Raw genomic sequence first — 19,832 nt, 5'->3', positions numbered from 1 at the left:
CATAGCCAGACTGTGGGAGGGGGGCAAAAGCACAGACTGTAGAGTAGAGAAGAGAGAGGGGCGAGTAGAGAAGAGAGTGGAGCAAGAGCACAAACTGAGTAGAAAAGGGAGGGGGGCAAGAGCACAGCTGCCTCCTCCTTTTGACAGTAAGAAGACAGAGGGGGGTAAGAGCATAAACTGTGGAGTAGAGAAGGAAATGAGACTTTTGGCGGGAAGAACGTGGCTAGACGAAGGGAGAGAGGGAACTAAAGTATGCAGTAGTTACCCATAGAAAGGGTATAAAAGTAATTGTATTTCTATGAGTAGCTCCTTTTAACTTATATTCCTAATAGGGAGTAGCTTTTACTTAAAAGTCAAATGGAGAATTTTTTTAACTTTAAAGTGAAACAAAAATTTTTCTCTAGTTCTCCCTTATTTTTATTATTTTTTTTTTATTTACTTATTTTTTCTTCCTTCTTCACTTGCATGCCACACCACCCCCACCCTCGGCTGCTCCGCACACCCTACCCCCCATGCCGACATCCCGCCCATCGCATCTCCGTTTGATTTGTGTTACAGCTGTAGCAGACTTAGACTCATCACGGGCTGAGGTGCTCGGTGTATTCATGCCTCTCTTATGTGGCACCAACTCCTCACCAATAATAACAACATCCATTATCAACTATAAATCACAATCCTTCTCCTTCCCACCCCTGGTTACTTTGCGCACCCTATCCTCTGCGACACCCCGTCTGTTGCATCTCCGGCTCTATGCACCCTATCCCCTATGTTGGCACCCCGCCCGTCGCATCTCTATCTCTATCTCCAGACCTTAGGTATTTTTTTTTAATTATTTTTTAAAAATAATATTTTACAATGAAATCGCTGGGCCAAGTGACGATTTCAGTGAAATCGCACACCCAAATGGTAATTTCAATAATAAATAAAAATAATATTTTTATTAATCAAATAATAATAATTTTTATTAATAAAATAATAATTTTAATTACTAGTTAAATAATAATAATAACTTAATAATAATAATATTTTAAAATAGATTTTTAAAATAATAATAAATTATTAATTTTAAAAAATATTTTAAAAAAATATTTTAAAAAATATTTTTAAAAAATAATTTTAAAATAATTTTTTTCAAAATTATTTATAATTTATATTTATTCTTTTTCTTCTCGTTTCTCCCTTCCTTTCCTTCCACCCCACGGTTGATCTTCCTCTGCCGGTGACTAACTCGCACCCACCCTCCTTCGATGCACCACCCACGGCCCCTCCCCACCGCTGTCCTCCATACCAGCCGCCATGGGTCCCTCATCTGTTTCGCTCCCCTACGGGCCGCCTCCCTCTCCCCTTGCAAGGCACTCACCGTGGCCCCATCTCGCCACCCTCCGCACTGCATCCGCCGTCCACCCCCATCTTTGTGCGACCACTACTCTTCTCCCTCCTGGGTTCCGATGGTCGTCCACGCGAATACTAAACCCCTATTCTCCGTCCTCCATATGCTTAAAAAGAAAAATGAAGAATATGTCACCATCAAGTCGGTCGTAAAATTGTTAGTTCAATCGATGATTTTGATGTGGATGATAATTTAAAAAATAAATAAAAAAATATTTTTAGAAATAAAAAATAAAAAAATAATAATAAAAATCCAACGTTTGGAAGCAGCACAGAATCATTTACAAAAGCAACGAAGATCTCTCTCGGTAAGGCAAACCTTTTGAGAAGAAGGTGACAACATAAGCAGCATCCAATTCTCAATTGAACATCCTTGACATGTCACGATCCTTTTTAAATAGGAGTAATTAATGCATTGGTTGGAAGTGCGGAAAAAAAAAAAGCTTTTGTGGAAACTTTTCTCGAAACAATTTTGACAGTCACCTGCTACGGAAATTAAAGCGTTGGATCCGAGGAGTTTCTTTTTATGAATAAAAAATTTATATAAATATCTATATTTTTTAAATAAATAATTTTAAATAATATTTAAATAAAAAATAATTTATTTATATCCTTTTGTACATGAAAAAATGGTTTCAAAACCTATTATCTATGTTATTTTTATTACTATTTTTTAGATAAATTACTAAAATTTATTTATATTTTTATAATATTTTTTATATTTTTTAAATTTAAAAAATGGATGATTAAATTATTAAATATTGAATGACAGAAATATTGGAAATGAAGATGGGATATTTAAATAACAACTTTAAATACCTACTTTACTGATCGGTAGAAAAATGATTTAGCCACTTGTTAAATAGATAAAATTTTTTCTATTTCAAGATGAAGACTATTCATAAAAAATAATTTATTTACTTTAAAAAATATAAAAATATAAATAAATTAATTAATAAAATATTTATTAATATTTTTATAATATTTATTCATAAATGGGCAGAGCCGAAAGAAAACCATTCTCAAAACAATGCTGTTGTTTTGCAAAAAATTAAAAGGTTAGAGTGGGGAGGTTTTGCACAAGCAATAGTTAGAGAGCCATGCCATTGTCGCCACGAGAAAACGTAAAACAACATATATGTATCTAATTCCTATGCAAATAGATGCTATGAAAGCTGAGAAACTGAGACCAACCATAACATGGGACACAATCGTCGAGAACTAACTAGTGGAGTGCAGGTCACCAACCAAATGGCGTCCAAAGCACATGCCATTGAAGGTAGGTCTAGAAATGAACAGCTCACCAGCTCTTACTCTCTATTTGTAAGAAGAATGGATTGAAAAGAGGATAGATAGAGGAGGATGGATGGATAGAAAAATCTATCCATCCTCTATATATTTGATAAAAATAAAAAGATGGATAAAAATTATTCTTCCTTTGTTTGAATAGAAGGAATAAGATGAAGGATGGATGACATTTTATAAAACTATATTTTGATAAAAATATTATTATTATTAATTTATAATACTTATTTATACTAAAGAAGTAAACAATCTAAAAACTGATAATCTTTATAATCTATAATTTGTTAGATTTGACGCCTCGAGATTCAGCCCACATTGAGCCCACAGCGAGGTTCGCGGCGAAAAAAGGAGTCCAACGAGACCAAGATCACTGAATCGGAGCCGGATGGAGGAGATACGAGCTTTTGAAGTCGGTACGAGAATCGAGGTGGTGGAGGACTGCCGGCGACCGGCGGTGGCGGGCAGCGGTGCGGCCGCAGGCGGCGGCGCGCGGGACGCACGACCCAGGCCCGCGCGGGACACGCGACCCAGGCCCGCGACCCTTTGCTCCGGTCCACCGTGGACCGGGCGGTCCACGACGGAGCCTGTGGACCGCGTAGGCGTTTCCCACGCGTTTCTCGTGGTCCACGGCACTATTCCGTGGATCGGAGCGCGATCCGACGGCCCAGGAGGCTCCCGGTCTTGATCCGACGGTCTGGGACGTGATTTGGGTTGATTAAGGAGTCCTAATCATGATCTAAGTCGTGATTAAGGTTATAAAAGGCCCTGTACACAGAGAACAGGGTGTGTGGTTCGTTTTCTCGCCGCCGTACGAATCCGAGAAGAGAGAGAGAGGCGAGAGCGCTGTGAGAGAAGGAGCAGGAGGCTCCTGGATAGCGGTCGCCAGGCTCTTCAGGGGTTCAGGGGGGTCTTCAAGAGAGAGAGAGAGCTTTTGTGAGGGAACTTCAGATGAGAGAGAATTGGGTGTACAAGGGTTGAGGGTGAGGTCTCCTCTTGTAAAATTTCTTTTTCATAGTGAAGTTTGCATGCCCCGTGGAGGCGAGCCCTTTTGTGGCTGATCCACGTATTTTGATTGTTTTTCTTTTTGTTTTGTTTCTTCTTTCTTTCTGCTGCATCGCGTGGTACTGAAAGGATCTTGGGAGGTGGTGTCCTGACCAGACATCCACCCAACAAGTGGTATCAGAGCAAGGCGGTACAAGGACGCAGATTGCAGTGGTGGTGAGCAAGACTGAAGATGGAGAAAACAGGAACAATCAAGATGGAGATCAACAAGTTCGATGGTAAGAGCAATTTCTCCTTGTGGCAGGCAAGGGTGAAGGACGTGCTCATCCAACAGAGGTTGATCGATGCTCTCTTGTGTGATGAGAAGCCGACCACCATGGAGGTGCAGGATTGGAAACGGCTACAATGCAAGCGGTGAGTACCATCCGCATGTACCTGGCGGATGAGGTGGTGATCCATGTGCTGAGCGAGACTTCCCCGACGGTGCTGTGGTCGAAGCTCGAGGAGTTGTACATGGCGAAGTCTCTCACCAACACACTTTTCTCTGGAGGCAGTTCTACCAACTGCGGATGACTGAGGGACAGAGCGTGCAGGAGCATCTGAGCCACTTCTAGAAGATCCTCACCGACCTCCTCAGCGTTGGTGAGAATGTTGAGGAGAAGACCAGGGCGCTGGTTTTGCTGGCGTCGCTTCCCTCTTCGTACGAGTCCTTGGTGACTGCTCTTCTAGTGGGGAAGAGCACTATCAAGATGGACGAGATTACCGCGGCGATACTCCAGAACGAGGTTCTCAGGAGGGAGAACTCAGCTTCGAGCTCAGGTGGCGGTAGCTCAGCCTTGGTGGCTTCTGGAGGAGCAGGAGGCGGTAGATGGAGCGACAGGAGATCGCAACGAGGGCGGTCCAAGTCCAGGAGGGACTTAAGCAAAATCAGGTGTTACCGGTGTGAAGAGTTGGGGCATCTAGCCAGAGATTGCCCTCAACTGAAAAATCGGACGGTGGCTGCTGTAGCGACGGCCGACAGTGATTCAGATGGAGATGTCCTGGAGATATCTGACGAGATATCTACTTCTTCCCAGCAGTGGATATTAGATTCTGCATGCCCCTATCATGTGTGTTGCAGAGAGGAGCAGTTTGACTCCCTGGAGAACAGTGAGGGCACTGTATATCTGCGGATGGATCGAGCTGTGCGATCAGAGGCATTGGGACGGTCAGCTGGAGGACACATGACGGTGCAGTGAGGAGATTGGGGGAGGTCCGATACATACCCGATTTCAGGCGAATCTTATCTCACTTAGTAGACTGGATTCGAGAGGCTACAGGACGGTAGCTGGTGGAGGAATCCTGAGGGTGCTACGCGGCGATAGGATTGTGCTGGAGGGAAGAAGGGGAGCAGAGGACATTATTACCTGCAGGGAGCCCAGTGCGAGGTGGAGCTTCGGGAGCCAAGTGGAGCCCAGAGCGAGGTGGAGCTCCAGGAGGTGGATCGGGCACGAGACAGGAGACTCGAGAAGACGAGAGGTGACGTCGCAAGGTAAGATTCCTATTGCCGCAGGATGATGCCCCGAGCAGGTCTCAGGTCAGGAGGAGCACAGCATACGACGGAGATGGGATCGAGCAGCCTGGCTCGACTCCCATGTTTGCCCATCCATGATCAGCAGGCGATTGCCCCAGGGCATGGGGGCGAGGAGATCCAGAAGCTCTCGAAGTTTGGAGGAGGCCGAATATCGAGTCGAGGTGGAGATTGTTAGGATTTGACGCCTCGAGATTCAGCCCACATTGAGCCCACAGCGAGGTTTGTGACGAAAAATGGAGTCCAAGGAGATCAAGATCACCTGAATCGGAGCTTGGATGGAGGAGATACGAGCTTTTGAAGTCAGCACGAGAATCGAGGTGGCGGAGGACCGCCGGTGACCGGTGGTGGGCGGCAGCGGTGCGGCCGCAGGCGGCGGTGCACGGGACGCGCGACCCAGGCCCAGGCCCACGCGGGACGCGCAACCCAGGCCCGCGCGGGACGCACGACCCAGGCCCGCACGGGACGTGCGACCCAGGCCCGCGACCCTTTGCCCCGGTCCACCGTGGACCGGGCGGTCCACGGCGGAGCCTGTGGACTGCGTAGGCATTTTCCACGCATTTTTCACGGTCCATGGCACTATTCCGTGGACCGAAGCACGATCCGACGGCCCAGGAGGCTCTCGGTCTTGATCCGACGGTCTGGGACGTGATTTGGGTTGATTAAGGAGTTCTAATCATGATCTAAGTCGTGATTAAGGTTATAAAAGGCCCTGTACACAGAGAACAGGGTGTGTGGTTCGTTTTCTCGCCGCCGTACGAATTCGAGAAGAGAGAGAGAGGCGAGAGCACTGTGAGAGAAGGAGCAGGAGGCTCCTGGATAGTGGTCGCCAGGCTCTTCAGGGGTTCAGGGGGGTCTTCAAGAGAGAGAGAGCTTTTGTGAGGGGAACTTCAGAGAGAGAGAATTAGGTGTACAAGGGTTGAGGGTGAGATCTCCTCTTGTAAAATTTCTTTTTCATAGTGAAGTTTGCATGCCCCGTGGAGGCGAGCCCTTTTGTGGCTGATCCACGTATTTTGATTGTTTTTCTTTTTATTTTGTTTCTTCTTTCTTTCTGCTGCATCGCGTGGTACTGAAAGGATCTTGGGAGGTGGTGTCCTGGCCAGACATCCACCCAACATAATTATATTAAAAATTATATAAATATTGAATTTAATAATGATTTCATAAATTAATTATTAATAAATTAATTATATAAATAACTAATTAATTTATAATTTAATTTAAATAGTTAATTAATATTATATAAATAGTTAATTAAAAAATAATAAATATAAATAGAGAAATAAAAGATAATCTAATTATTTAATTATAATTATGAAAATTATATATTAATATTAAAATAATAACTAATAAAATTTAATAGTATATATAAAAATATATAAATAATATTAATAAAAAATAGTATTATATTTTTATCAAAAAAATTAATGAGAGATAATTTTATCAATATTAAAATTCATTATTCAATGCTCCATCCATCCTTCCTTCATCCTTCTAATTTGAGAGAATGTAAAAAGGTGGGTCAGGATGGATGGATAATCCGTCTTTTTCATCCATCCTTTCTATAATTTTTTGAGCCAAACGATGGATGAAGACCATCCATCATTCCAATTCCATCCATCCACTTTTTCATGATCCTAATCAAATACAGTATTTAGATCTCTCTTTCGCTTTCAGGAGACTTTTTGATCTCTTTCTCCAAACTATTTCATTCTCTACATCGCATTAGACAGGTATGATGCATCGAAGGCAACTACTAGCTGACTTCATCTCGGTGATCTATATTTAATCCAATTTTCTCGATAAAACTAATGAAGATTCACTAATCTTTGCATAACAATTATGACATACAAGAAAACGTCGAGGATATTAATACATATATACAAGCCAAACTCCTTATCTTCTACATAAATTTCATTTACACATATATAAAAAACAAGTTTTTTTTGGACATATGTACACTTATAAATATCTACGTGTATACCATCACAAATTTACTATTTATATATTACCTTATAAATTATCATTTTTTTTTGCATGCATATGCTTATGAATATCCAAAATTATATGCATACTGTTTTAAATTTCTATAATATTTACATATATATCCTAATAAATTAATTTTATATGTGTATACTCTAATAAATTTATTATTTTTATATATACTTTTATAAATTATTTTTTCTGTACGTATGTGTTAATTGACTAAAGGGTACAGATGCCAAAAAGAGAAAAAAATTGTGAGGGTATCCAATCAGCTAGTACTTTTGGAGATATATATATATATATATATATATATATATATATATATATATATATATATATATATATAATTTTAAACTTTTATAAGAATATACACATAAAAAAATAATTTATAAATATATAAATTTTGAAAGTATTTACGTAGTTTTAAATATTTATAAGAGTATACATATAAAAATATTTAAAAATAAAAAAAATTAAAAAATTTCTTTGAACTTGTAAGATAATGTTCATAAACAATTTTGCACTGCACAACAATGGATAATAATTTTCTAAATTTCTAAACCTTCCATTTGTTTTCTATGAAAGTGGATTTGAGAGCAGAGCAAGTATCTAAGATGGACATTAAACTATTGACCAATAGCTAAACCGGCATATTCCACAACCAAGTCATGCATGTGGACAACCACGATTCTAGCTGACTAACTGGCTTGGAATTTAATAAATAATACTACTAGTTATGTACCATAATCAATGCAATCCTAAGGTTGCATTTGGTAGCTGGCAATCTATTCAGATTGCTGACAATTTAAAAAGGCCCCATCAGATTATCATGTTTGGTATACTTTTTGAATTGGTAATCCAGATCACCTTTCATGAGGTAATCTGAATTACTAAGGAGAGGGATGGCTATCCAGATTATCACTATTTTGATAATCTTGCAATAAAATTTTTGGACAAACTTGGCCTCCACCCCTCTCCTTGCGGCATCACCCGTCGCTCGCTGGCCCGTGCCTCCCCTCCCCCTCCTCACGCGGTGCCACCCGTCGCTCATCCATGCCTCTGATGGCAGGGCCGCCTCTTACACCACCATTGTGGCCCTAGCCATCATCCTTCCCACAGCCACCACCTATCTCACAGTCTTCTTCCTCATGATGGGCAGAAGAAAGAAGGAGGCCAAAACTGATGCCCTCATCTACAAAATCCGACCGACGACGGTCGAAAACTAGTTGATCGGTGGGCCGTCGTTGTCTCCTTGATGGTAGTTGCCAGTAATCAAGGAGAAACCACTGGTCTATTGAGATCCGACGGTCTCAAGGGGATGACCACATGTGGCAAGAGGAGATAGCTGGCCGGCCATCTCTTTGTTGACCCTCGCCAACTTCTTCCACCGGCACATCGTATCTTTCGACAAAACCATTCAATAAGCCATTCGGGTAGGAGAGAACACATCGTAGCTTTCGACAAAACCACCACCAGCTCTCGTTATTTTCTTGTTGGATGATGGCGAAGGCGATGGTAAAAATAGCATTGTTCACATCTTTTGCGGTGGCACTCAAGAGACATCCTTGGTACTTATATTCGATGTGGGTGCCATCCATAAAAATTATAGGCCTACATCCAGCATGAAATCCCATGATGTACGCTCCAAGACTGATGGAAACATGGCAGAATCTTCTTGTATCATCAAAAATCTCATAGTCTGTGATGGTGCCTGGGTTTGCTAATTTGAGGACTCTACAGTAAGGCTCAAGCTTATCATACAATAGATGATTGAGACCATGAATCTCATGCATGGTCGTTTCCTTCCTGTGCCATGCTTGATAGTACTTGAGCAACACGTCATAATTTTCATGGATATCGGCCATAATTTTAATAGGCTGGTAGCGAGGCATGGATCTTAACTTTATCTTGACTTTCTCAGCAACCCACGAAGATATGACCATAGGATGACTCCTAGTACCGAGACCATTATCACATGTGTGCGTGAGGTTACACTTCCTAATGGAGAATGTCCCCTCTCTTTTCAATTCAGCAACATAGACACGCCAAGGGCATGGTTCCATTGGGCATTTAACTATAATCTTCATAGAATCATTCTTCTTGAAGATATAGTCATGATTGTGTGCAATGTAATAATTTTTAATAGCTGTCCTAAAGTGTTGAGCATTGTGAAACTGCTGATGCTCTCCTTTGATTAACTCCCTCCGTGTAATTATTGTCTCGACACCAATAACATTATCATTGAGATCATCCAAATTGTCATAATTCTCATATCCAATTGATGCCAACCTATCGAAAAAATGATGGAATAATAATTGTGAGTACCACTTGTGCTCATTCTTAGCATTCTAAAATAATTTGCATCTTTTCAATTAAGAGGATTACAAAAAATTCATGATAGATTTGCAGTATAGAAAGAGCTACCGCAGTATCAAAAGTAACTAATGTAGTATAGAAAAAGCAAATTGGAGTATCAGAAGTAAATAATGTAGTACCAAAAAGGCAAAATCAGCAGTAATATGAAGATTGACTTTCTTAGTATCTGAAAAGGCTAAATCAGTACAAAATATAGACAGCATGGTATAATTTTGTATTCTAAATCTTGTAAACAAAAGAGCCTTCTCAGTATCAAATGAATCAACTAGATATACTTCACATTTCTTGTCTAGTATGTTTTTATCACAGTGACGTATGATATCATATTTCTACTGTATGGATAATTTACACTATAGTACCATATAATGTAACATGAAATCACAACGTAGAAGGGCAGGTGGGAGTACCTTGATGTGTCTACTCCTCGATCCTCTCTAGCATCCTCTCTCGGCTGGATCTTGCTCTCTAAAACCATATCGAAGACCTCCTTTTTCATTACATAGTAGATATGTCACATGCTAGCCGCATTGCTATCCTTAATTAAACTCACTTGCATCCTTATGAAAGGTGTAAGGTATTTCATGATAATATTTTCGAGTGTTATATGGCTCCATCTGCGCGAGAGGATGTTGTAAATGTCCGAGAGCTTCATCAATTTATTTATGCCAAAGATATGACAAGTGGTGTTGTATTCACAAATGATAGAGAGTTCAGCATCCACACTTATGTTAGCGACAGAAAATGAAGCTATTGGAGTTCAGGAAACGGGCTTTGAGGGTCAGTCAAGGATCTTTAGGATTTAAGGCTGTAGCTTGGGATCCTCACGGTGTAGATGTTCGGGGCTGTGGAGAGAGTCGCCATGGAGAGTCACCGTGGGAGGAAAGCTTTGGTTGAAGCTGTGGCACAGCCGGACTATGGGAGGGGGGCAAGAGCACAGACTGTAGAGTAGAGAAGAGAGAGGGGTGAGTAGAGAAGAGAGTGGAGCAAGAGCACAAACTGAGTAGAGAAGGGAGGGGGGCAAGAGCACAGCTGCCTCCTCCTTTTGGCGGTAAGAAGACGAAGGGGGGTAAGAGCATAGATTGTGGAGTAAAGAAGGAAATGAGGCTTTTGGCGGGAAGAACATGGCTAGACGAAGGGAGAAAGGGAACTAATGTAGTAGTTATCCATAAAAAGGGTATAAAAGTAATTGTATTTCTATAGGTAGCCTCTTTTAACTTATATTCCTAATAGAGAGTAGCTTTTACTTAAAAGTCAAATGGGGCTGAGGTGCTCGGTGTATTCATGCCTCTCTTATGTGGCATCAACTCCTCACCAATAGTAACAACATCCATCATCAACTGTAAATCACAATCCTTCTCCTTCCCACCCGTGGTTACTTTGCGCACCCTATCCCCTGCGACATCCCGTCCGTTGCATCTCCGGCTCCATGCACCCTATCCCCTGTGTTGGCACCTCGCCCGTCGCGTCTCCATCTCCGTCTCCAGACCTTAGGCATTTTTTTTAAAATTATTTTTTAAAAATAATATTTTACAGTGAAATTGCTGGCCCAAGTGACGAATTCAGTAAAATTGCACACTCAAATGGTAATTTCAATAATAAATAAAATAATATTTTTATTAATCAAATAATAATATTTTTTATTAATAAAATAATAATATTTAATTACTAGTTAAATAATAATAATAATATTTCAAAATAAATTTTTAAAATAATAATAAATTATTATTTTTAAAAAATATTTTTTAAAAAATATTTTTTAAAAATATTTTTAAAAAATAATTATAAATATTTTTTTTAAAATTATTTATAATTTATATTTATTCTTTTTCTCCTCGTCTCTCTCTTCCTTTTTCTCCCACCCTACGGCTGTCGGTGACTAACTCGCACCCACCCTCATTCAATGCACCACCCACGGCTCCTCCCCACCGCCGTCCTCCATACCAGCCGTCATGGGTCCCTCACCTGTTTCGCTCCCCTACGGGCCGCCTCCCTCTCCCCTTGCAAGGCACTCCCCGTGGCCCCATCTCACCACCCTCTGCATCGCATCCGCCATCCACCTCCGCTTTCATGCGACCACTACTCTTCTTCCTTCTGGGTTTCGATGGTCGTCTGCGCGAATACTATACCCCCATTCTCCATCCTCCATATGCCTAAAAAAAAAAAAAAACACATCATCGTCAAGTCAGTCGTGAAATCGTTAGTTTAACCGATGATTTTGTCATGGATGGTAATTTAAAAAATAAGATGAAAAAAATATTTTTAAAAATAAAGAATAAAAAAAATAAAAAAATCCAACGTTTGGAAGCAGCACAGAATCATTTACAAAAGCAACGAAGATCTCTCTCGGTAAGGCAAACCTTTTAAGAAGGTGACAACAGAAGCAGCATCCAATTCTCAATTGAACATCCTTGACATGTCACGATCCTTTTCAAATAGGAGTAATTAATGCATTGGTTGAAAGTGCGGAAAAAAAAAAAAAAAAAAAAAGCTTTTGCGGAAACTTTTCTCGAAACAATTTTGACAGTCACCTGCTACGGAAATTAAAGCGTTGGATCCGAGGAGGTTTTTTTATGAATAAAAAATTTATATAAATATCTATATTTTTTAAATAAATAATTTTAAATAATATTTAAATAAAAAATAATTTATTCATATCTTTTTGTACATAAAATAATGGTTTTGAAATCTATTATCTATATTATTTTGTATTACTATTTTTTAAATAAATTATTAAAATTTATTCATATTTTTATAATATTTTTTATATTTTTTAAATTTAAAAAATAAATGATTAAATTATTAAATATTGAATGACAGAGATATTGAAAATGAAGATGGGATATTTAAATAACAACCTTAAATGCCTACTTCACTGGTCGGTAGAAAAATGATTTAGTCACTTGTTAAATAGATAAGAATTTTTTTTATTTTATAGATGAAGACTATTCATAAAAAATAATTTATTTATTTTAAAAAATATAAAAATATAAATAAATTAATTAATAAAAAATTAATTGATTTTTTTTATAATATTTATTCATAAATGGGCAGAGCCGAAAGAAAACCATTCTCAAAACAATGCTGTTGTTTTGCAAAAAATTAAAAGGTTAGAGTGGGGAGGTTTTGCACAAGCAATAGTTCGAGAGCCATGCCATTGTCGCCACGAGAAAACGTAAAACAACATATATGTATCTAATTCCTATGCAAATAGATGCTATGAAAGCAGAGAAACTGAGACCAACCATAACATGGGACACAATCGTCGAGTACTAACTAGTGGAGTGCAGGTCACCAACCAAATGGCGTCCAAAGCACATGCCAGTTGAAGGTAGGTCTAGAAATGAACAGCTCACCCGCTCTTACTCTCTATTTGTAACGAAGAATGGATTGAAAGGAGAATAGATAGAGAAAAAAAAAAAGGATAAATTTTTTATTCATCTTCTTATATATTTGATAAAATATAGAAGAATGGATGAAAATTATTTTCTCTTCTGTTTGGAATAAGAGGAATAAGATGAAGGATGGATGACATTTTATAAAATTATTTTTTGATAAAAATATTATTATTATTAATTTATAATACTTATTTATACTAAAGAAGTAAACAATCTAAAAACTTATAATCTTTATAATCTATAATTATATTAAAAATTATATAAATATTGAATTTAATAATAATTTCATAAATTTATTATTAATAAATTAATTATATAAATAACTAACTAATTTATAATTTAATTTAAATAGTTAATTAATATTATATAAATAGTTAATTAAAAAATAATAAATATAAATAGAGAAATAAAAGATAATCTAATTATTTAATTATAATTATAAAAATTATATGTTAATATTAAAATAATAACTAATAAAATTTAATAGTATATATAAAAATATATATAAATAATATTAAGAAAAAAATAGTATTATATTTTTATCAAAAAAATTCATAAGAGATAATTTTATCAATATTAAAATTCATTATTCAATGTTCCATCTATCCTTCCTTTATCATTCTAATTTGAGAGGATGCAAAATGGTGGGTCAGGATGGATGGATAATTCATCTTTTTCATCCATCCTTTCTATAATTTTTTGAACCAAACGATGGATGGAGGCCATCCATCATTCCAATTCTATCCATCCACTTTTTCATGATTCCAATCAAATACAGTATTTAGATCTCTCTTTCGCTTTTAGGAGATTTTTTGATCCCTTTCTCCAAACTGTTTCATTCTCTACATTGCATTAGACAAGTATGATACATCGAAGGCAACTACTAGCTGACTTCATCTCGGTGGTCTATATTTAATCCAATTTTCCCAATAAAACTAATGAAGATTCACTAATCTTTGCATAACAATTATGACATACAAGGAAACGTTGAGGATATTAATACATATATACAAGCCAAACTCCTTATCTTCTACATAAATTTCATTTACACACATATAAAAAACAAGTTTTTTTTGGACATATATACACTTATAAATATCTACGTGTATACCATCACAAATTTACTATTTATATATTACCTTATAAATTATCATTTTTTTTTGCATGCATATGCTTATGAATATCCAAAATTATATGCATACTGTTTTAAATTTCTATAATATTTACATATATATCCTAATAAATTAATTTTATATGTGTATACTCTAATAAATTTATTATTTTTATATATACTTTTATAAATTATTTTTTCTGTACGTATGTGTTAATTGACTAAAGGGTACAGATGCCAAAAAAGAGAAAAAAATTGTGAGGGTATCCAATCAGCTAGTACTTTTGGAGATATATATATATATATATATATATATATATATATATATATATATATATATTATATATATATATATATATATATATATATATAATTTTAAACTTTTATAAGAATATACACATAAAAAAATAATTTATAAATATATAAATTTTGAAAGTATTTACGTAGTTTTAAATATTTATAAGAGTATACATATAAAATATTTAAAAATAAAAAAAATTAAAAAATTTCTTTGAACTTGTAAGATAATGTTCATAAACAATTTTGCACTGCACAACAATGGATAATAATTTTCTAAATTTCTAAACCTTCTTTTTTTTTTCTATGAAAGTGGATTTGAGAGCAGAGCAAGTATCTAAGATGGACATCAAACTATTGACCAATAGCTAAACCGGCATATTCCACAACCAAGTCATGCATGTGGACAACCACGATTCCAACTGACTAACTGGCTTGGAATTTAACAAATAATACTACTAGTTATGTACCATAATCAATGCAACCCTAAGATTAATTTGATAACTGGCAATCTATCCAGATTGCTGATAATTTAAAAAGGCCCCATCAGTTTACCACGTTTGGTATACTTTTTGAATTGATAATCCAGATTACCTTTCATGAGGTAATCTGGATTACTAAGGAGAGGGATGGCTATCCAGATTATCACTATTTTGATAATCTTGCAATAAAATTTTTGGACAAAATTAGCCTCCGTCCCTCTCCGTGCGGCACCACCCGTCGCTCGCCGGCCCGTGCCTCCCCTCTCCCCTCCCCACGTGGTGCCACCCGTCGCTCATCCGTGCCTCAGATGGCTGGGCCGCCTTTTACACCACCATTGTGGCCCTAGCCATCATCCTTCCCACAGCCACCACCTATCTCACAGTCTTCTTCCTCACGATGGGCAGAAGAAAGAGGGGGGCCAAAACCGATGCCCTCATCTACAAAATCCAACCAACGACGATCGAAAACTAGCTGATCGGTGGGCCACCGTTGTCTCCTTGACGGCAGTCGCCAGCAATCAAAGAGAAACCGCCGGTCTATTGAGATCCGACGGTCTCAAGGGGATGACCACATGTGGCAAGAGGAGATAGCCGGCCGGCCATCTCTTTCTTGTCCCTCGCCACCTTCTTCCACCGGCACGATCTCTGGTGGGGTGGGTGAAGGCGGTGGCGCGGGTGGGTAAGGGCAGCGATGAAGACGACCGCGGAGAGCGTGGGATGTGGGTTCGTTGGAGGGCCAGAAGGCGGTACGGGAGGATGGAAGAAGGCATGACGGTCGGGGGCTATGTCATAGGTGCGACAGCCGAGGGCGGTGCTGGACGGTCGGGGGTGTAGTGGGAGAGGAAGAGGGGGGTTGGGGTGTGGCATGCAAGAGAAAGAAAAAAAAAGAAAAAAAATAAAAAAATAAAAATTATAATAATAAAAAATAATAAATAATAAATAATTTAATTATTTAATTAAAAAATAATATTTTTATATAATAATTTTTATTATTTAAAAAATTAAATAAATATTTTAAAATATTAAATTAATAATAAAGATATTTTAAAAATTTGATGTTACATTATCAATAATTTGATTGTCATATCTAACATGTCAATTAAGATTCTCAGTAATTTTATTATAATATTATCTATATCTAATAAATATAATTATCAATATTATTGATAATTTATTTAAATTTATATATAATTCGGTTTATCACTATCTCACCGTGCACCAAATATAATCTAAATACGAAGGCCTTCTTTATCCTCGCTCCCATGCCTGCCAAACCTGGAAACTCCGTATCCTTGAACAAGCATCACAGAACCTTTATGTCCCAATACCTACCAGTTTTCCATTCGATCCGGTATCTAAAAGTCCAAAGTCCATCCCCCGTCCCACCAACTCACCCGGCATGGGCCGGTAGGCCACGTGGCAGTCCATCTACCGGGTCATTGTGCCAAACGGTCTCATTGCCACGTCGTATTTCACCCACCCGTCCATCCGACCTACCCCTCCACTATAAATACCTTCTTCTTCCCCTCGACCCTTCCACCCTAAACACCAGTGGAACTCACCAGTCCTAGTACAGGTCGAGGCATGGCCAAGGTGGAGGACATCCGGCGCTCGCAGAGGTCTGAGGACCCGGCGACGATACTGGCATTTGGCACTGCCACGCCGGCCAACGTCTTCTACCAGGCCGACTACCCTGACTACTACTTCCGCATCACGAAGAGCGAACACCTTACCGAACTCAAAGAGAAGTTTAAGAGAATGTGTGAGTGTTTCATCACCATATACTTGTTGCCCGATTTTCTTTCATGTTCTACTTCTATTCGTTCTAGTGCTGGTCTTCAGGAGTCGTTCTTTCTCTTTTTATTGGTTTATTAGCTTTGGAGCCATGGTTATTCCATTGAAGAAGTGTCTCTCTTGATGCTAATCAGATTATGCTGGTGTTATTGTTAACTTGCGTTTTAAGCATTCAGAATTGAGTTTGCTTCGTGGAGAAATTGCTGATAAAACAGCGGGTGTTCATCTATCTTTTCCTTTTGTCTTTTTTTTTAAAAAAAAAGGTACAATATCTTTTCCTTTTCCTTTGGACAGACATTAATTGGCAAGCAGTGGTTGTCCTTTCGTCCTTTCTAGTGACTATGTCGAAGAAAAAAGGGTCTTCCCTATGAACGATGTCTCCATTCAAACCTCTTTATAGATTCGAAGGAAATTAAATATATATATATAGAGAGAGAGAGAGAGAGAGAGCGAGCGAGCGAGCGATAGCTATGTTTAGTAAATTAGTAAGAAGATACTTTCTAATTCTATCTTGAGATAGAAAAAAATTAGAAAATTACTATATTCACCCCAAGGATATCTCCTGTTTCTTTCTGGGAAAACCCGAACATAGTTCTGGTTATAATTATATTTTTCTATCTTGGTAACAGGTGACAAGTCCATGATCCGGAAACGTTACCTGCACCTAAACGAAGAGATCCTCACGGAGAACCCTAACATGTGCGCCTACATGGCCCCCTCCCTCGACGCCCGGCAGGACGTCGTGGTGGTGGAGGTCCCCAAGCTCGGCAAGGAGGCCGCCGCCAAGGCCATCAAAGCATGGGGCCAGCCAAAATCCAGGATCACCCACCTCGTCTTCTGCACCACCAGCGGCGTCGACATGCCCGGCGCCGACTACCAGCTCACCAAGCTCCTCGGCCTCCGCCCCTCCGTCAACCGCTTCATGATGTACCAGCAGGGCTGCTTCGCCGGCGGCACCGTCCTCCGCCTCGCCAAGGACCTCGCCGAGAACAACCGCGGCTCCCGAGTCCTCGTCGTCTGCTCCGAGATCACCGCCGTCACCTTCCGCGGCCCCTCCGATTCCCAACTCGACAGCCTTGTCGGCCAGGCGCTGTTCGGGGACGGTGCCGCCGCCATCATCGTCGGCGCCGACCCCGACCTCGCCATCGAACGCCCGCTATTCCAGCTTGTCTCAGCTAGCCAGACCATCCTCCCCAACTCCGAGGGCGCCATCGACGGCCACCTGAGGGAAGTCGGGCTCACGTTCCATCTGCTCAAGGACGTGCCGAGCCTGATATCCAAGAACATCGAGAAGAGCCTGGTGGAGGCATTTACTCCACTGGGGATCAGCGACTGGAATTCGATATTCTGGATTGCTCATCCCGGCGGGCCGGCGATTCTTGACCAGGTGGAGGCGAAGTTGGGATTGGAGGAGGAGAAGATGAGGGCGACGAGGCATGTGTTGAGTGAGTATGGCAACATGTCGAGTGCGTGCGTGCTGTTTATACTGGATGAGATGAGGAAGAAGTCGGCGGAGGACGGGAAGGCGACGACCGGCGAGGGGTTGGAGTGGGGGGTGCTCTTCGGCTTTGGGCCGGGGCTCACGGTGGAGACGGTGGTGTTGCACAGCCTTCCCATTGCAGCTCCTTGATGCATGCATGGACTCGGTTGTAGCTTAATTATCGTTGGCTGGCGAGGACCATAGTGTCTTTATACCTTGGTACTGGTCCTACATGCTAGCTATGCAAGTTAGGGTACCTAAGTTGAGATTTGTTAAGGAATAAGGTGAAGAGAGTGCTTAAGTTGTGATTGCTAAACGATATATATATTATCATGTAAGTGTTGGTGAATAAGGCGTGCCTTTTTCTTCATTTCTTGCAAGTATACGTTAGCAGCTTGTTTTGTTACCACCTACTTGCTAAACATCGAAGATATTTGTCGCAGTTCATGGTCACGTAGAAGCATGAGTAAATATGCATTAGGTGATGCTACGGCAAATTTATAATAAATCAATAAAAATATTTATATTTTATAGATTATTATATATTTAATTGATTTTTATGATGATATTTTACGTTGTTTTATTAATTTTTGATCGATTTGTTACAAATTTGATATGATATATTTTGTATAAAAAAAAAAGATAACACCATTTTTTTTTTTTCCTTCTTTGGGTGGAAGAGAAAACCACTTTTTTCAAAACCTCTGGTCATGATCTTTTGAGGTTCGTGAGTAGCATGGTGAGAAGTTTAATGAGTTGGGTCGATCGAGCAGCTACGATTCGGGTCCAGAGCCAAAAAAAAAAAAAAAAGCCAAAATATAAGAACAGTGACCAAATAATTATATATAAAATTATAGATTATAAATATAAAAAATATATAAAAATATGGATCATAGATGTAAAAGTTATTGATACATTGACAAATGAAAGTCTGGGGGAAGGACACTGCAAATAGCATCCTTAATTTGCAATCTACTGGGATGCTTGGAATAAGACATAAATCATTTATAAATACATTTGAAATTATTGAAATTATAAATTATATAGAAAAATAATTCAGATGAACATTTGGGCAATAAAGAAATTGATGCAGATGGAATATTTCATTCTTTTCATTAGCATAATTTTCAAAATATTGTTGCTCTGCTCAACCATCATGAATGGTTTCTGTGGACCACTCGTCTGATGGTGAAATAACAAGAATTATGATCAGTCCATCAAAATTGAAAAATGGAAGTAGATTCTAACCTCATTAATCCGGTCCCACCAAGATGGGAGCTTGGCAAGGTTTCAGCGGTAATCTTAAATATGTCTATTTGCATTAACCTTGAAAGATGTTCCTATTTTCCTATTAAATATTTTTCCTGAAAGTGCTGAAGGTTACATCATTTATGATGCTTATTGGCGGTTTGTGCTTAGCTGCTTTCGTAACTTCACCCGCCCCGTGGCTTTTGTTTTCAAGCCTTACAAATAGTGTCGGCGATTTAGTTGCCGCAATAAGGCGTTGATAGGGAAGAAAACAGACAGAATAATTCCCATTCAGATCTATATCTGTATCTGAATCTATTTAGTTATAAATTATTATTCTATATTATTTAAGAAATCACATGAAGGATGGATCCTAAAATATGTCTGGTCACCTTGA

The 19,832-nt window shown here is 38.9% G+C and overlaps 2 protein-coding genes across 2 annotated transcripts; one reads left to right on the top strand and one right to left on the bottom strand.

Annotated features, from left to right (window-relative positions):
• Positions 1-8,562: 8,562 nt before the first annotated feature.
• On the bottom strand, positions 8,563-10,124 carry LOC140856592 (uncharacterized). The gene is made up of 2 exons (XM_073254379.1): positions 10,036-10,124; positions 8,563-9,541 (listed from the first exon to the last, which is right to left on the bottom strand). Exons 1-2 carry the CDS (start codon positions 10,122-10,124, stop codon positions 8,563-8,565), a joined length of 1,068 nt encoding a protein of 355 aa, XP_073110480.1.
• Positions 10,125-16,465: 6,341 nt separating this feature from the next.
• On the top strand, positions 16,466-18,557 carry LOC140859750 (chalcone synthase 1-like). The gene is made up of 2 exons (XM_073262231.1): positions 16,466-16,675; positions 17,337-18,557. The coding sequence occupies exons 1-2, from the start codon at positions 16,498-16,500 to the stop codon at positions 18,335-18,337; spliced, it is 1,179 nt and encodes a 392-aa protein (XP_073118332.1). The 5' UTR covers positions 16,466-16,497; the 3' UTR covers positions 18,338-18,557.
• Positions 18,558-19,832: the final 1,275 nt, after the last annotated feature.

Source organism: Elaeis guineensis, chromosome 1 (genome assembly GCF_000442705.2).
Source record: "Elaeis guineensis isolate ETL-2024a chromosome 1, EG11, whole genome shotgun sequence".
NCBI lineage: Eukaryota > Viridiplantae > Streptophyta > Magnoliopsida > Arecales > Arecaceae > Elaeis > Elaeis guineensis.
Note: the sequence above shows the minus strand (reverse complement) of the source record. Positions and strands in the feature narration are given on the sequence as shown.